The sequence below is a fragment of the Eublepharis macularius genome, chromosome 1, assembly GCF_028583425.1.
Source record: "Eublepharis macularius isolate TG4126 chromosome 1, MPM_Emac_v1.0, whole genome shotgun sequence".
Taxonomy (NCBI): Eukaryota; Metazoa; Chordata; class Lepidosauria; order Squamata; family Eublepharidae; genus Eublepharis; species Eublepharis macularius.
The window spans coordinates 232,384,107-232,399,006 of NC_072790.1; the positions used below are offsets into that span (position 1 = coordinate 232,384,107).

General features: G+C 47.3%; 1 protein-coding gene across 3 annotated transcripts in view; it reads right to left on the minus strand.

Annotated features, from left to right (window-relative positions):
- Positions 1-14,900, minus strand: part of PC (pyruvate carboxylase) — a 367,605-nt gene that overhangs the window by 285,656 nt on the left and 67,049 nt on the right. For all 3 annotated transcript variants that reach the window (XM_054992419.1, XM_054992429.1, XM_054992437.1), the window contains one exon: positions 1,615-1,750. In XM_054992419.1, coding sequence (XP_054848394.1) covers positions 1,615-1,750 — 136 coding nt within the window. The remainder of the gene's footprint in view (positions 1-1,614; positions 1,751-14,900) is intronic.

Below are 14,900 nucleotides of genomic sequence, written 5' to 3' on the forward strand. Positions count from 1 at the left end.
TTAGTATGGCACTTCAGGCAACGCTTGAAGAGCGCCTTTGAGGCCATCTTCAGGGGCGCGCAAATAAGAGAGGTCAACCAGTCCGAGTCAGAAACCGTCCGTTAATTACCGTCCAAATCAGTATCCAAAAGCGAAGTCCGAAGTCCAAACCGATGTCCAAATAAACCAGAAGATCAATCACAAGCAATAAGCGCAGAGCAACGAAGCTAACGTTCTCTCCCAGCGGCGGCAAGAAGAGAACTGAGGGAAGGGGCCGTTGGTCGCTGGAGGAGCACGTGACCGTTTGGGCGGGAAAACGGTCGCTGAGGCGCGCGACAAACGGCCCCTTCGGAGCTATAGAAGCTATGGAAAATTCTCCGGCGGCTGGCCTGCGCCTGCGCAGTCCCCCATGTGTGGAGGCACAGAAGAACGAAGATGAACATGAGAAATGCAAAACTAAAAGAAGAGAGCTTCTGAGCATGGGCTGTGAATGATCAGCCCCATCGATCAGAAATTCAAGGCCAGCATCAGCAGCCAGCACTTTCAGATCAGAAGCCCACAAGCCAATTGCAGCCCTTTGCCAATGGTCCTCTTCCGCGCTATCACTGCCCACTTCTTCCCTCAGAGGATGAGCAAATGTACAAGTAGAGGAGAAAGTCACTGACTCTGTCATCCATGAGGGAGAGCAGACAAGTTTTGACAGTGCGGAGGAAGAGTTGCAGCACGTACCCCATGCCTTCTGCAACTCTTCCTCCCATGAATGAAGGGAGGAACCCTTCCATGCTGTGGGGTGGGATTTTTTTTTCCAGTCAGAAGTTTCTAGGCCTGAAGTGGGCAACCCCCAGTATGCATGCTGAGAGCAACATGCCAGATCTTTTTGCTCAACCTGTAGACCCAGATCTCTGCCCAAACAAAAACAGGTTGCTTACTTGTCACAGTGTTATTCTTACACTGTCCCTTGGTACCCAGGCAAATCCTCGGTAACCAAGGCACCAGGAGCACTGCTGAAGCCACCACTGTGAAGGAAGGCAACAGGTATGGTTTATACCCTCACCACTTTCTAGGCCTGCAAAGCCACCTGCTGAATCCAAGACATACCTCTGAGGCGCTGGCAGCACCAGTGGGGCTTGGCTTGCTCCAAGCGTGTCTAGCCAAGTTCAGCCCCTATCTGTCTCCTAACCCAAAATTAGTTTGTTGTCACACCAATATCTTCACGGGCAGATGCTGCATTTTTTTTCCCAGAGCTGGCCCCAAAGCCTAGTCCTGTTCACCCCCAACTCTTATAATGATCTCAGAAACAATAAAGCCTGAAAAAAGAAAGGAGGATAAACTGAATTGTCTTCCGACTGCCTTTATACAACCTTTCCAAGAAGCGGGACAGGCTTTTAAAGCATCTATTTCAGAGCATGAATGCTGCAGGATATGAAAAACGTTCCACTAACAATTGTTTGTCCCAGGCCCAGAGCATACATGGTGCTTAACACTGGCAAAAGTTAGAGTGGGCCCTGCCCCAAGGAGTTTACAAAATCAACTTCCAAAGTTGATTCTGGGTATTGAACAGTGGTGCACAAATCTGCTTAGCTAATAGGCTCTACTGATAAGAGGCCCCCAAATCTCCTTCCTGTTCCATCTCACCTCTGTTTGCCACCATCACCTTCTTGATGGGCTTGTATTCCACATGCTGGGTGCTCTGGAAAGCAGCAGGGCATATTATGGGGCGCCTGAGGACCAGGAAAGCCAACCTGCCCTTGGCAAAATGCAGCTGTAACATCTGTGGACAGAAAGGGAAAGTTAGCATCCTTGGTACCAGGTCTTGTCAAAAAAATAAATCACCTTGGACAGATAGGCACAAAGGCTACATTAGAATAAAACAATGAACTACACATTTGCTTTTTAAAAATAGTGAATACACATACACACTTACGTGGTGTCTCTGCTTTTTGCAATTGAATCTGTTTATCGTGTTTCGACCTGTACTTCCTAACTAGATCTGCTTATCATCTCATCTTTTGTCTTGTACTTTTTCCTGGATTAGATCTGATTTTATGTCAATCTCACTTTGCCTATCTATCCACAATGGAGAGCAGTCCTGTACTCTTTTGATCAGATTTTGGCCTCTCTTTATATTATCTCCACCTCCTTTCTGTTGATAACCCTAGAATAAATTTCTTTATTTTTAAGGGGCATCTTATGAAGGGAGCTCCATCTCAGGAACACTTATGCACAAATGCACAAATGAAGTTTATTCGTCTTTAAGGTGCCACTGGACTCCTGTTTTTTGACACACACAAATTCTGGAAGAAGCACGAGGCATTAAAAGAGCAAGACTCTATATGGAGGGAGAAAACTGACCAACTGGCACACCCGAGTGCCTGTGCAGCCCCCACCCCTGAGAAAGCATTTCCCCACCATTTCAGCCAACCCCTGGGGGGGATATTTTATGTTAACTAGATCATGGTTTCCAGAAAAGTTAAAATAATGTAATTGTACTTCCAGATGACAGCTTAAAGACACAGCGTGGGGGGAATATGCAAGGTACTCTAAAACACTCGGGCGCTATTCATCATACTCTAAATTACTTTTGACAATGTGGACAAAGCAGGTCGATGGAAAGAAGAATTAAAGCGATGGCCAAAAGGGGCCTTAATAAGAGTTGCAAGAGAAGAGAGAGGTGCAGAGCAAAATTTCAGGTGGTTAGACCTCTTGGTCTGTAGTAGAATAGCAGGGTTTAAATTCAGTGGCACCATACAGATCATCCTGACCTGGATAGCCCAGGTGAGCCTGATCTTGTCAGATCTCAGAAGCTAAGCAGGGTCAGCCTTGGTTAGTAATTGGATGGGAGATCTCCAGTGAAGACCAGGGTTACAGATGTAGGCAATGGCAAACTGCCTCTGTTAGTCTCTTGCCATGAACACCCCGCCAGGGGTCGCTATAAGTCCGCTGTGACTTGAGAGCATTCTCTACCTACTTCACAGAGACCAACAAGATTTTCAGGGTATGAGCTTGCAAGAGTTAAAGCTCTTGAAAGCTCATACCTGATTCTTGAATTTCATACCTGATAGCTGAAGAAGGGAGCTTTCCCTGAGCCTGCTGGTGCGAGGAGGGCGGAATATAAATCGAATAAAACAAACAAACCAATAAATAAGTAAATCCTGTTGGTCTCTCAGGTGCCCCTAGACTCAAATTGCGCTGAGCAAAGTGTCTTTTACACTGGAGCAAGCCTTCTGCTCTCCTTTTGCAGGCTACAAAAAGGGAACTGAGGTCTTCTCAGCACTTTGCAAAGCACAAAAGAAAGTCTCCTCTATGGACCTCTCTGCCAATTACAGCCCTTGGTGGAGGCTTTGCTCCATTCCCCTTCACCTGCAGAGTGGTGCACAGCCTCCCTGTGAAATACTGGGCTGGCCACTCTCAGCTGAGTGTCTGCTGTCAAATTCTTCAGCCAGGCCTTGATTTTGAAAATTCAGCGGGCCACAGAGAGCCAGATAAAGTCGTCCATGGCCCATTCTAACTAGCCTACATTGAATGGTTGTTTGTCCTTACTGGTGGTGATAGTACAGGAAGCTCATGCAAAAACAAACAAAATGCTCAGGGGCGAGGGGATATCGATTCAAGATCAGTGTAACCTCCAAGGAGAGTTTTTTAAATCATTCCCAGAGAAGTAACATTTTTCTGGAGTATGGCATCCCATAATTTCCAAAAGCCCCTTCTGCCCTTGGATACTCCAACTCGGCTGTCCCTATAGAGACAGCTCAGCCTCTCGGGATGTCGGGAACTTGTTTTTGAAGAGGGGGGTTCCGACGCTGGAGAACGGTTCCCTCTCTCCTCTGCTCCTCTCCCCCAGCACGGAAACAGTCTAATGACTTTAAAATAGGCTCTTACTTCCCAAGACAGCCTCGGGGACTTTGTCTGTTACTCCGCCAAGCTACAGAAGCTAAACGAGGATGCAGTAAAGACATCAGCAGTTTAACAGTAGATTTATTTTTATACCACCCCGAAATCAATAGCTTCTCCCAAGCAGAAGACCCAAAATTAACATGCAGGCAACGGCAGCTGCCCGTCCTCTGCCCAGAGTCCTTGGAAGGGGAACAGCAATGAGAGGTTGACAGCAGCCACTCTCGCTGGGGGGGGGGGCGGTGGAGGGAGGGAGAGAGACTGTCGGATGCTGCCTGTCTTTCGTCTTCAGAAGCAGAATGGTTTATCAAACATAAGAACACAAGAGGGGCCTTGCTGGATCACACGAGTGGTTGATGTAGTCCAAAATCCTGTTTCACAGAATGGTCAACCTATAGGGTTGCCAGTCCCCCGTTAGAGGCGGGGGATCCCCTGCTCCCACCCTCCATCCCTCTCCCTTGCTTACCTGTCCGGCGGGGGGAACACACCTCCTGGGTGGCGCAGTGCACTTCCATGCTCTGCAGTGGGCCAATTTGGGCCCCAAACAGGCCGAATTGGGCCCATTTGGGGCCTAAATTCACCCGCTGTAAAGCGTAAGAGCTTGCCAGGGTGCTCCCATGCTCCACAGTGGGCCGAATCTGGCCCATTTGGGGCCAAAATTGGCCCACTGTGGAGCAAGGGAGCGCTCCCAGGGGCAGCACAAGGCCTGCATGATGATGTCACTTCCCAGAAGTGACGGTGTCTAAACAGGTGAGTTCCAGGTCTAAACAGGTGACATCTAAACAGGCGAGTGCCAGCTCTCCCATCTCCCACACGGAGGGTAAGGGGACTAGGCAACCCTATCAACCAATTACCCTAGAGGGCCAACAAACACGGCACTGAGATTGCCTTCTATCACCAGCACTTAGAGGTTTAGTGGCTCTGATTGCCGTGGGTAATAGCCACTGACAGACCTCTCTTCCATGATTCATCCAAATGAATTGGATTGCCCATTCCCATCTGCAGCTAACTATAACAGCAGCTTGGTACAGCATAGCTCAAGTTACTGGCCCTCATGAGACTTGGAGAGATTTTTTGTTTTTATCACTGTTTTTCAGTTCACATCTTATACAGAAAAAATGTGTCTTCCTAACTTAACATCTTGATAATCAGAGTGCTTTTGTCTGGTCCAGGGAATCCATTTTTCACTCCAGTTAACCAACACGCAGCCCATTCTGTCCACGAACTGTATCCATCAATATCTGTCAGGCCCGATGCCTTCATCAGCCGTACCTCGACTGATGGAGGAGATGCGAGCAATTTGGGTAGCCAGCACAAAGATTTAGTTACTGTAAGTCACTGGCTCTTTCATGATCAAGAACTCTTAAAAGCAAGGGTGAAAGATTCAGAATAATACACCACAAAATAATGATGATGAGATAAGGAAGAGGACCGTGTTCTCTGTGGAAAACAGGCATGGGAGGGACAAGGGCAAAACCAGAGGTGTAACAAGAGGTGTGCTTTGCATGCAGAAGGCCCCAGGTTTAGGGTTGCCAGCTCTTGGTTGGAAAATTCAACCACAACCATATGCCCAGCAGAACATCTCTGCCTTACAGGCCCGACAGAATAGTAACAGATCCCGCTGGGCCCTGGTTTCAACAGACAAGCGAGTCTTACCAGGTTGGTGTCAGAGCCAAAAAGTTGCCGAGTTGAGGCCAGAAGAACATCTTTGGGGCCAGGGACCACCATTAGCTGTTTATCATCCAATCGGAGCGCCCTCTGGGGAACGTATGGTGAGAGGCAGTCCTGCAGGTATGTTGGTCCCAGTCCATTAAGGGCTTTATGGGTTAAAACCAAAACCTTGAACCTGATCTGGAATTCCACTGGAAGCCAGTGCAGCAGCTGGCACAAAACAAGTGTTATATGTGACCTATACAGCACCCGCGTAAGGACATGTGCTGCCGCGTTCTGGACCAATCCTGCCTGGCATGGGGCCAAGGGTGATCTCTGAGGCAGGCAACGAGGACTTGCTTGCGGGCTCTGGTGGGGTGGGAGTGGGGTATGATTGGCCAGTGCCTTGCTTGCAGGCTCTGGGAGAGTGGTCCCTGGCACTACCGATGCATGGTCAGCTGGTGTCTCTGTAGCCCAGGCCCGTCCTGAACCTGCTGGCCCCCAGGTTCTTCCTCTGAGCCCTCCACGTGTAAGTCACTTGTCTGGTCAGAAGGGGTCATGACAATAAGAGTCCACTCTGCAAAGCAGCCATTTTCTCCCAGGGAACTGATCTCTGTTATCTGGAGATCAATTGGAATTTTGGGAGATCTCCAGGCACCACCTAGAGGTTGGCAACCCTACCCAGGTTCAGTCCCAGGTGTCTTTAGTTAAAGAGCTGATGTGGTGTAGTAGTTAGAGTCTTGGACTATGGGTAGGGAGGCCTGAGTTCAAATAATTCTTTAGCCAGGAAGCTACCTGGGTGGTTACTGTTACCGGAAGTGGTCTCCTTGCAATAAATATGATTTGTGAGGGGTAGGATTAGCAAGCAAGGAAGATGGCTATACGAGAGGAGGTAACTGGGATCTATCACCAGTGTATACCAGGTCCCTTCTGAAGTAGCAAACGAGGCTGGTTCTTAAGGTCAAACAATAACTTTTATTGAACACAAGAACTTCATGCACATACACACACATTACTGGGGAAAATAATTACGCACAAAGTCCTAGGAAATGTAGCCAGAGATTGGGACTAGAGAGAGGGAGTAATTATATCTACCTATCCTGGAGAGGAGGTCCAGTCCACGGAGAAGAGGGTAGCTTCGAACGCCAGCATCCTTGGCCAAGGGAGCAAGAGGTTTGGGCAAACCTCAAGGGAACAACGCTTATGGATCCGGAAGCGTGAACGATTTGAATGGGGCCAGAGCTCTACCTTTATAGGTAAAATGTGCCCTGAGGTGGAAGAGCCCACCTAACCATTAGAACAAACAACGGTTAGTTCCTGGGTTAGACAAAAGGCTCGAGTACCTTGATTGGCAGCTGTCGGGGTGTGTGAATACAAATGTAAAACTAGTTTTGGCACTGCACAAAAAGGACAGTTTGCTGATGAAGTCTACCAGAGCTAAGTTAAAGACTTTTAGGGAGGGACTGTTCTCTCCCAGGAACGACTGTCTATACTTATGAATGTCATTTGATTAGCTCCTCAATCAAGGACAAGAGATCTCATCACGGAAAAAGGGAATGTGCTAAGTGGGGATGACTCTGCGAGACCTTTGTTGCACTGGGCACTGGCGGGGCCAGAGAGATAGTAAATCCAATCGCTTCTCAATCACTCCGCATTCCTGTGCGGCATTCCATACACGCCAGGTTCTCCCGGGTGGGATTCAGCAACTGCTGAAGGTCCTCTGGTGGCCAAACAGCAGCCATTTTAACTCCAGAGGCCTGAACATTTTTAATATTACAAGCAGCCATATATAAAACTGCTATTAAAATGGCGGAGGCCGGGCCAACCGCTTACAGTGACCATCTCTTAGCTGAACTACTTGCAAAGTTGTGGTGAAGATAAAACAGGGAGGAAATTCTTTGGAGAACAAGTGGGGGGGGGAAATCTAATAAAAATAAGATTATCTTGCTGTGTTTGGATGCCTTCCGTGGACCAGCATCGCTGCCTGCAGTTTTTGTATATCCTGCTTCGGAATCTAATGCAGGCAGAGCTTGGTACATGCTGAATGAATATCACATGCAGCGAGCACAGAGCTGCCTTCACTAATGGTCTGTGTAATGCATGTATGCTTGTGCTTGATCAGTGGTCCGGGATGTGAAAACAGTGTGCTGTATATAACTGTCCCTGTCTATGAAAGATTCTGGAGGAGGATACCACATCCCAGCCTTTAAGAGTCTGCACTGCCTTTCACATGTCCTTGAACAGCTATAACCTGACTCCGTATGTGGCGAAGTTAAGGAGCTGAGGCTTCCATGAGCTCTCACTTTCAGAAGGAAACACTGGTCACATCTCTCTTGCTGATGTTCATGGTGGCCTTCAGGCTCACTTGCCCTGTTGTGCTCTTGGATCTCACCTGGAACTGCCTCCGGCGCAGACTTGACTGAACATATGAAGCAGCTGTTGGCTGTGTTGGACCACTGGACAATACTCAGGGTTGTCGAGTCTAACGGGCAGCTGTCCTCCAGGGTCTCTGGTTGAGCAAGTTCTCTCTCCACACCGGCTAACTGAGGACCTTTAACTGGTGCCACAGGTTCAAATACACCCAACAAGCTTCATGGCAGTGGGAGGGAGTCGGTTTCGTTTTCTCAGCCATGCCGGACGCTCCTCTCGGCTGGTCCGGGAGGAAACGACCGGGCACCCTGACCGGGCGGCTGATCTGCAAGGATTAGCCCCCAGGACTCCCAGGGAGGGAGCCAGGGTCCGGGACGCGGCGGGAAGAACTCCCCGAAATCAATGCGGGGAGGGAATTGCCCGTTTGTCCCTATGGAGGCCGGCAGATGTGCGCGGCGCCTCGAGTGCCGCCGGGCAACGAGAAACGGCAAGTAAAAGAAACAGGCGGAAGCCTGTAAACAAGCGAATCCCTTCTGTTCTACAAGCGTTTGTGAAGGAGAGGTTGATCTGAAGAAGACTCGCTCTTCCCCTTCGTGGAGTTCCAGAATTTTGTTGGCGCCCCCCCCCCCCAAAATGGCAGCAAAGAAGCAAAGTCCCGCTCTCGGTAAGTCAATCTCGGCCACCTTGCAGAAAGGGGAGTCGCTCGAAGAATTGGTGCGCAGGGCGGTGGTGGAAGCTATAAAACCCTTTGTTGACAAGCTGAACGAAACTGATCAAAGGGTGGGCTTAATTGAAAGCGAGGTGAAAACCATTAAGGCAGCAGCGGGGGGGGGGGCAGAAAAGTCTGCTCTGGAAAGTGCGTCACTTGTGAAGGCTACAAAAAAGGAGTTGAAGTTGGTGGAGAACCAACTGATCGGGCTACAAGTGGAACGAACGCAGACAATTTTGCGTCTCCAAAACGTGAAAGAGGAGGAAAATGAGGATCTGTGGGATTTGGTCTCGGAACTACTGGCGACACCCGCGAGGACGACTAAAGAAGAGGTTAAAAGCGCCATTTTGGAGGTCCGTCGGGCTTCTTCAAAATATGCAACAAAGCGACAGTTGCCTCGTGAGATCATTATTGACTTTTCAACTAAAAAGATTCGGGACACCATCCTATATAACTCATACAATGCGGATTTGGACTTTATGGGTTTGAAAGTCAAGATTTTGAAGGACGTTCCATTTCTAGTCCGGAAACGGCGTTTTAAATATAAAAAGTTTGCAGCTCTTCTGAGGGACCATGGAATAAAGTACAAATGGTTATTCCCGGAAGGAATATGGTTCAGATATAAAGATCAGGCCTATAAGATATTATCAGAAGATCAACTAAAGGATTTTGAGAATAAAAACCCAGAATTCTGCTGCACCAAGAACGAAGAAAAGGAGGAGCCGGAGGGGGGGGGGAAGAGGAGAGCATTGCAACAGCAGTTGCACAGAGAGAATTGCGTCCGGGACCCAGAAGGGGGAGGAAAGTTTAATCAGAATTTGAAATGTTTATTCTCTGTATGATTAACCACTCCATCATTATTCTATGGAGCTATTTTTGTATTATGACAGTATGAAGGGAAACATTGAAGTGTAGTGTTTAGTGTTTGTAGTTCATTCCCCCCCCTTTTTCTTTTTCCACTCCCCTTTGTCCCTTCCCTCTTCCCTTTCCTTGTGATAGTCCGGTGTAGTGTTTTGTAGTTATGAAAAATAAAAAAATTTATTAAAAAAAAAAAAAAAAAGCTTCATGGCAGTGGGAGGATTTGAACCCCTGGTCTCACAGCCTAACCACAACCTCACACGAGAGAGTTAAGGCTTCTACAAGAATTCCTTTTTTGTTTGTAGTGTGCATATGAATACCCTAGCAATGTTCTCAGGCATCTCCAAAAGGACAACACAGAGAGAACACAGGGATACATTTACCAGGAACAAGAAGGCTGGTTCGTCCCTGATACACTGGGAAGCCAGAACGTATGAGAGAACTAACTAGTATTCTCAAGGTGGACAATGCTCCCTAAACACCAGTCTGGGTGCTGGAACTCTCAAGCTCCTTCATAGAATGAACAATAAAGTTGGAACCAGCCATCAGCAAGGACTTTACCCGTATGAGGCGGACGCCTACAGGTACAAAGGTCATCCATTTGGGAAGTCCTGAAGAACAAATGTGTTTCCCAAGAGATCCTCCCATGTCAAACTGGCGGCGGCATATTGCTGTTGCCCAAAGAGCAGTAAAGCAACAAAACTTAATAATACTGAAGATTTTTATTGCACTTTCAAGGATCGAAATTGCTTTAGATACTTTATTGTTTTGTAATCCCCACAACCTCCCCATCAGGTCAGCTAGTATTATCCGCAAGTTGCAAATGGAGAGCTGAGATTGGGGGGGGGGGGCTAAGACCACCTAGCGAGTTCACAGCACAGACAAGATTTGAACTGCATACTTCCTGATTTGCACCTTGGTCTCTTAAGTGCACCAGCTCTTTGGAGTGAGCATGTGGCTGATGGCTGCAAGCAATCAGATGCCAGGCAGACGAACTTTGCTCTAACCCAGTAGGAGAACAAGTGGTAGATGCGCTCTCCATAGTAAAGCAACCAGTATAAGCCGCAGCTGCTCCATATTCGACAGGGTATCTTTCTGATGAAGAGAAAATAGTAACGAGTCCAGTAGTATCTTTCGCCAGATGCATCTAATGAAGAGAACTGTGATTCTTGAAAGCTTATGCTACAATAAAATTGGTTAGTCTTAAAGGTGCTACAGGACTCTTTACTATTTTGCAACTACAGTCGAACACAACTAACTCCTCTGGATCTGATGAAGGGAGAAAATAATGGCAGAGGACCGTTACTTTCATTCCCTGTCGGTGTTTTCACTGGACACATCTGGCGGGCCACTAACAGAAACCAGATACCAAAGTAAATGGTAAGCTCCAGCAAGCACCTCGTACGTTAAAATTGAAGGACCCGCTCCCCACCTTCATTTCTCCACCACCCCCTCATTCCATCGCATGCAGGAAGAGCCAAGTACAATGGAAGCAATTTGTTAGATCGTTCTGTTCTCCTTGCGGCAAAAACACCCAGAAATATACAGAGGTGCCATTCTCTCTCCTAATTAAGTGCCAGAGATTAAAAAGGAAGCGCTCTGCACCATTTACACTAGCCTTGTTTGGAAGGGGGGGGGGAGGATTAGAGTACAGCTTTTTTGAAAACCTGTCCTTGCTAACAAGATTCCCCTTCTTGGGGAGGGGGGGGATACCGCAATCTGGAGAATTTGTCACAGTCTAGACACTGCTGAAGTTGCCTTCCTCCATTTGCTTTCGGGTGAGAAGGAAGAGCTGAGCATCCCTCCCATGTAGCCAGCAATCAGGATCAGACAAGGGGGAATCAATGAACTTGTTCATTAGGGAAGACTGTAGGTAGAAGGCGGACATAACAGAACAGGCTGGGAAAGTCTCAACGTTTTACATTTCCAGCCATAATATTATCACAAATAATAATAATAATATATAGTGCGTGATTCCGTTTGTTCCATGAATACTTGATACAACATGTGGGACACGCTCCCTTTCTCAGGAACCCTTACCCCAGCTGTGCAAGAACCAATGAGGTGCCAGTGATCAGAGCAGAGGGCTTGGGCAGACAAATTCAGCTTGGATCAGAGGCCCCACCTAGTCTCTCATCCTGTTTCCCAACGTGGCCCATCCGAAGTCTTCGGGGAGCCCTCCCACCACACTGTTGCATGCTGCCTCTGAACATGGAGGATCCGCTTAGTTAACACAACAGTTTTGAACACTGTGACGTGGTTTTAAGCGTAAGCTGCCTCCAGCAGGCCTCTGAAGAGGCATCAGAGAAATAGCCCAAATCAATAAGTGAACAAATAGCCATTGATCAACCGTGCCTCTGAATTTATTTCAGAAATGTTTCTTCACTGTGTTCGGATTTATGCTTGCTTTGCCGATTTCTGCAACCTGTACCCTGTTGGATTTGTTCGTTGAATGTCCTAGTTGTTGATCATATTGTATTTTTGTTCAACGAATGTTCTAGCTGATTATATTGACTCACACTGTGTAATCTACCTTGGGTCTCAGCAAGAAAGGCATCCTATAAATAGAATGAATGAACGCTATCACAATCTTAGAAGCCACCATCTTATCTTCAGGTAGAAGGTTCTATAAATTATACCATGGATGAAAAAGCCCTTCCCGTATGTTCACCTGGACATGTACTGCCCATCTATTTCAATGTGTGCCCCTGAAGTTCTAATACTATGAAGAAGGAGGTCTCTCTCTCCATGGAGGAACCCGTAAATTAATTTTTCAAATCTTGTGTAACCCTTACCTATGAAAACATTTACAGACGAGAAAAAATTGGTAGATGGGAGTGCAATTCAATGACTGCTAAATTATTGTCAAGAAAATGTATTTGTAAAGAGCTTCTCTCTCTCCCTCTTACATAACCTTAATAACTTTGGTATTTCAAGGGATATTTGGAACTTTTCACAGTCTTTCAAATATTGATTTATTCTGCAATTTCTTGCCGAACTCCTGATAATATTCTAGGGAACCTCCAAGTTCTGCAGAACCCTGATTGGAGTGTCACACGATGCTCCAGGAGACCTAGGAACAAATCCCCACTTAGCCATGAAGCTTACTAACCTTGGGCCAGTCACTCCCTTTTAGCCTATCCTATTTGACAGGACTGGTGTAGAATGGACGGAGGGGGAACCACAGACCTCGCTGAGAGCTCCATGGAGGGACGGAATGAAAAACACACTGGGTCGGCCCTCCTACAGATAGCAGGAATTCTCAACCCATCTTCAAGGATCCACATTAGAGGACCTTCTCCATGTGCCCCTCTTTCTGAGGGGAGACGGATGCCCAATCCCTATTTCACCTTCTTTCAGGACACAGGTGAAGTCCGTCGTGTACATCTGCACTTTTAACAACACATGCATCAATTGAAAATATAACTCATTCTGACCATTTTTAATCATAGGGTTGGAAGGAACCACTAGGGTCATCTAGTCCAACCCTCTGCACAATGCAGGAAATTCGCAAATACCTCCCCCCTCCCAAACACACACCCAATGACCTTTACTCCATGCACAGAAGATGGCAAAACACCATCAGGATCCCTAGCCAAACTGGCCTGGGGAAAATTGCTATCTGACACCAAGGTGGCGATCGGCCTTACCCTGGGCATGTAAGAAGGGGGGCATGAGAACTAAGCACTGACGTAACCCTTCCTGCCCTCCCTCTCATGATCTGCCTAGGTTCACAGAATAAGTATTACTGTCAGATAGACCTCTAGCCTCTGCTTAAAAACCTCCAAAGAAGGTTTTGCTGGGTCTGTTTAATCCAAGATGCTGATTTTTACTGGTTTAAACTTGTATGCCACCACAGGTGATTTTTTTATTTTTCAGTACATTCCTGGAAACTACAACTGACTCAGATCATGGTTGTTTGGTTAATAAGGGGCAAGATATCATCATTGGGTCAGCCCTTGGAAGAACACCAACTTTTGATACTACAACACTGAGGTTTGCTTTCAAGCTCAGCTGGAAATGGAGGCTTCAGCCTTTAAAGCCCTCAAAGGCTTGGGGCCAGGGACTACCCTCACTCACATGAACCTCAGGCATCAAAGGTGTAGAGCTCTGCATAGCTCAGGGCCTTCTCGATGACATCATCACAGGGGGGAGGGGGAGAGTTGTCTCAATTTGCCCCTTGTATTCCATGGAGGCAATTCATTCCTTCTGATTCAGCTGAAGCTGGTTTATGTTTACCTCTACAGGGCTGGACTTTTTTTTTTTTAAATCGGTTCATGTTGTTCTGCTTATTGTCCCTCTGCTGATTCTGCTGGTTGGTTTTTAATGCCTTCGATGGATTTTAATTGCTGCTTCTGATTTGTTTACTGCAAAGTCGGGTAAATGCATCCCAAATAAAAAATGTTTAGGTTGCGCGATGTATTCCAGTGGCAAAGTTCAGGCCCCATTACTGCACAGCTGGTTTTCATACTTATAAAGGATTAACCGAAGGGGGGGGGAGCAGCAAAATAAACAAGTAAAAAAAAAAAACCTATGTAGATGAGCTTGTTTAACTTGATTTATTAATTTGAACCAAATTTACAACTAGCCGGCTGCTGGGCTTTTAAACAAAAACAACACAATCTCCCCCCCCCCCGCCATCACAGTCCCTCTTTGCTTTCATACCGCAAGCTGCGTGTCTAATATGCCGTTTCAAGACCGAGGGACCTATCTCCTTGTAGTCAAAATGACAGCAGCGCTTTCCGCTCTGCTCCTAACATGCCGTCTGCCATCCCATAAAGCCCGTCAGCTTATATACGCATAATTGAGCAGAATACAGCTTTTGTTTTACCACTTAGAAGAAAGTACCCTCTTTGCAGCCTGTTGTCCCACCCCTTAGTTTTTGGGGAGCTCATCTGTACAAAGGGATGATCCGATTATAGACAAGTGAAGGCCTCTCATTAGGGGAGCGTTGGCAACGAAGTGCTGCTCCGATGCTGAGAGCCACTTGACTGTGGAAAAGAGGGCGAGAAGACAGGGACTTGGGCCAGCCATGGGTCAGTCAGCATCTCAATTATTCCCCAGTGCTGACTGGAAGACTGGCTGGACGTCACCCCTCCCCCATCTCCTCATACAGTTTCCAAATTAACCATCCTGACATATTTAAATACCCGTCGCTTTCCAGAAAATCAGCAGAGTGCTTGCAAATGACAGCTGCTGCTCCGAGAAGCCGTGGCGCTAAGCCATAAAGGCAACCTGTGAGCTCAAAGGAGCGTGTCGGCCGAAGAGCCTACAATAGAGCCGAGCAGGTGCTCCAGCCCACAAAATTTGGGCTCCAGAAGCTTCCTAATAACCAGGATTAGCAAACTGATTGTCGCTTTAAATCTTTTCAAGTGGGCCAACGCGATGGACAGTTAGTGGTAGAAACCGAATGTCTCTCCTGGGACTGTGTGAGATGCACATA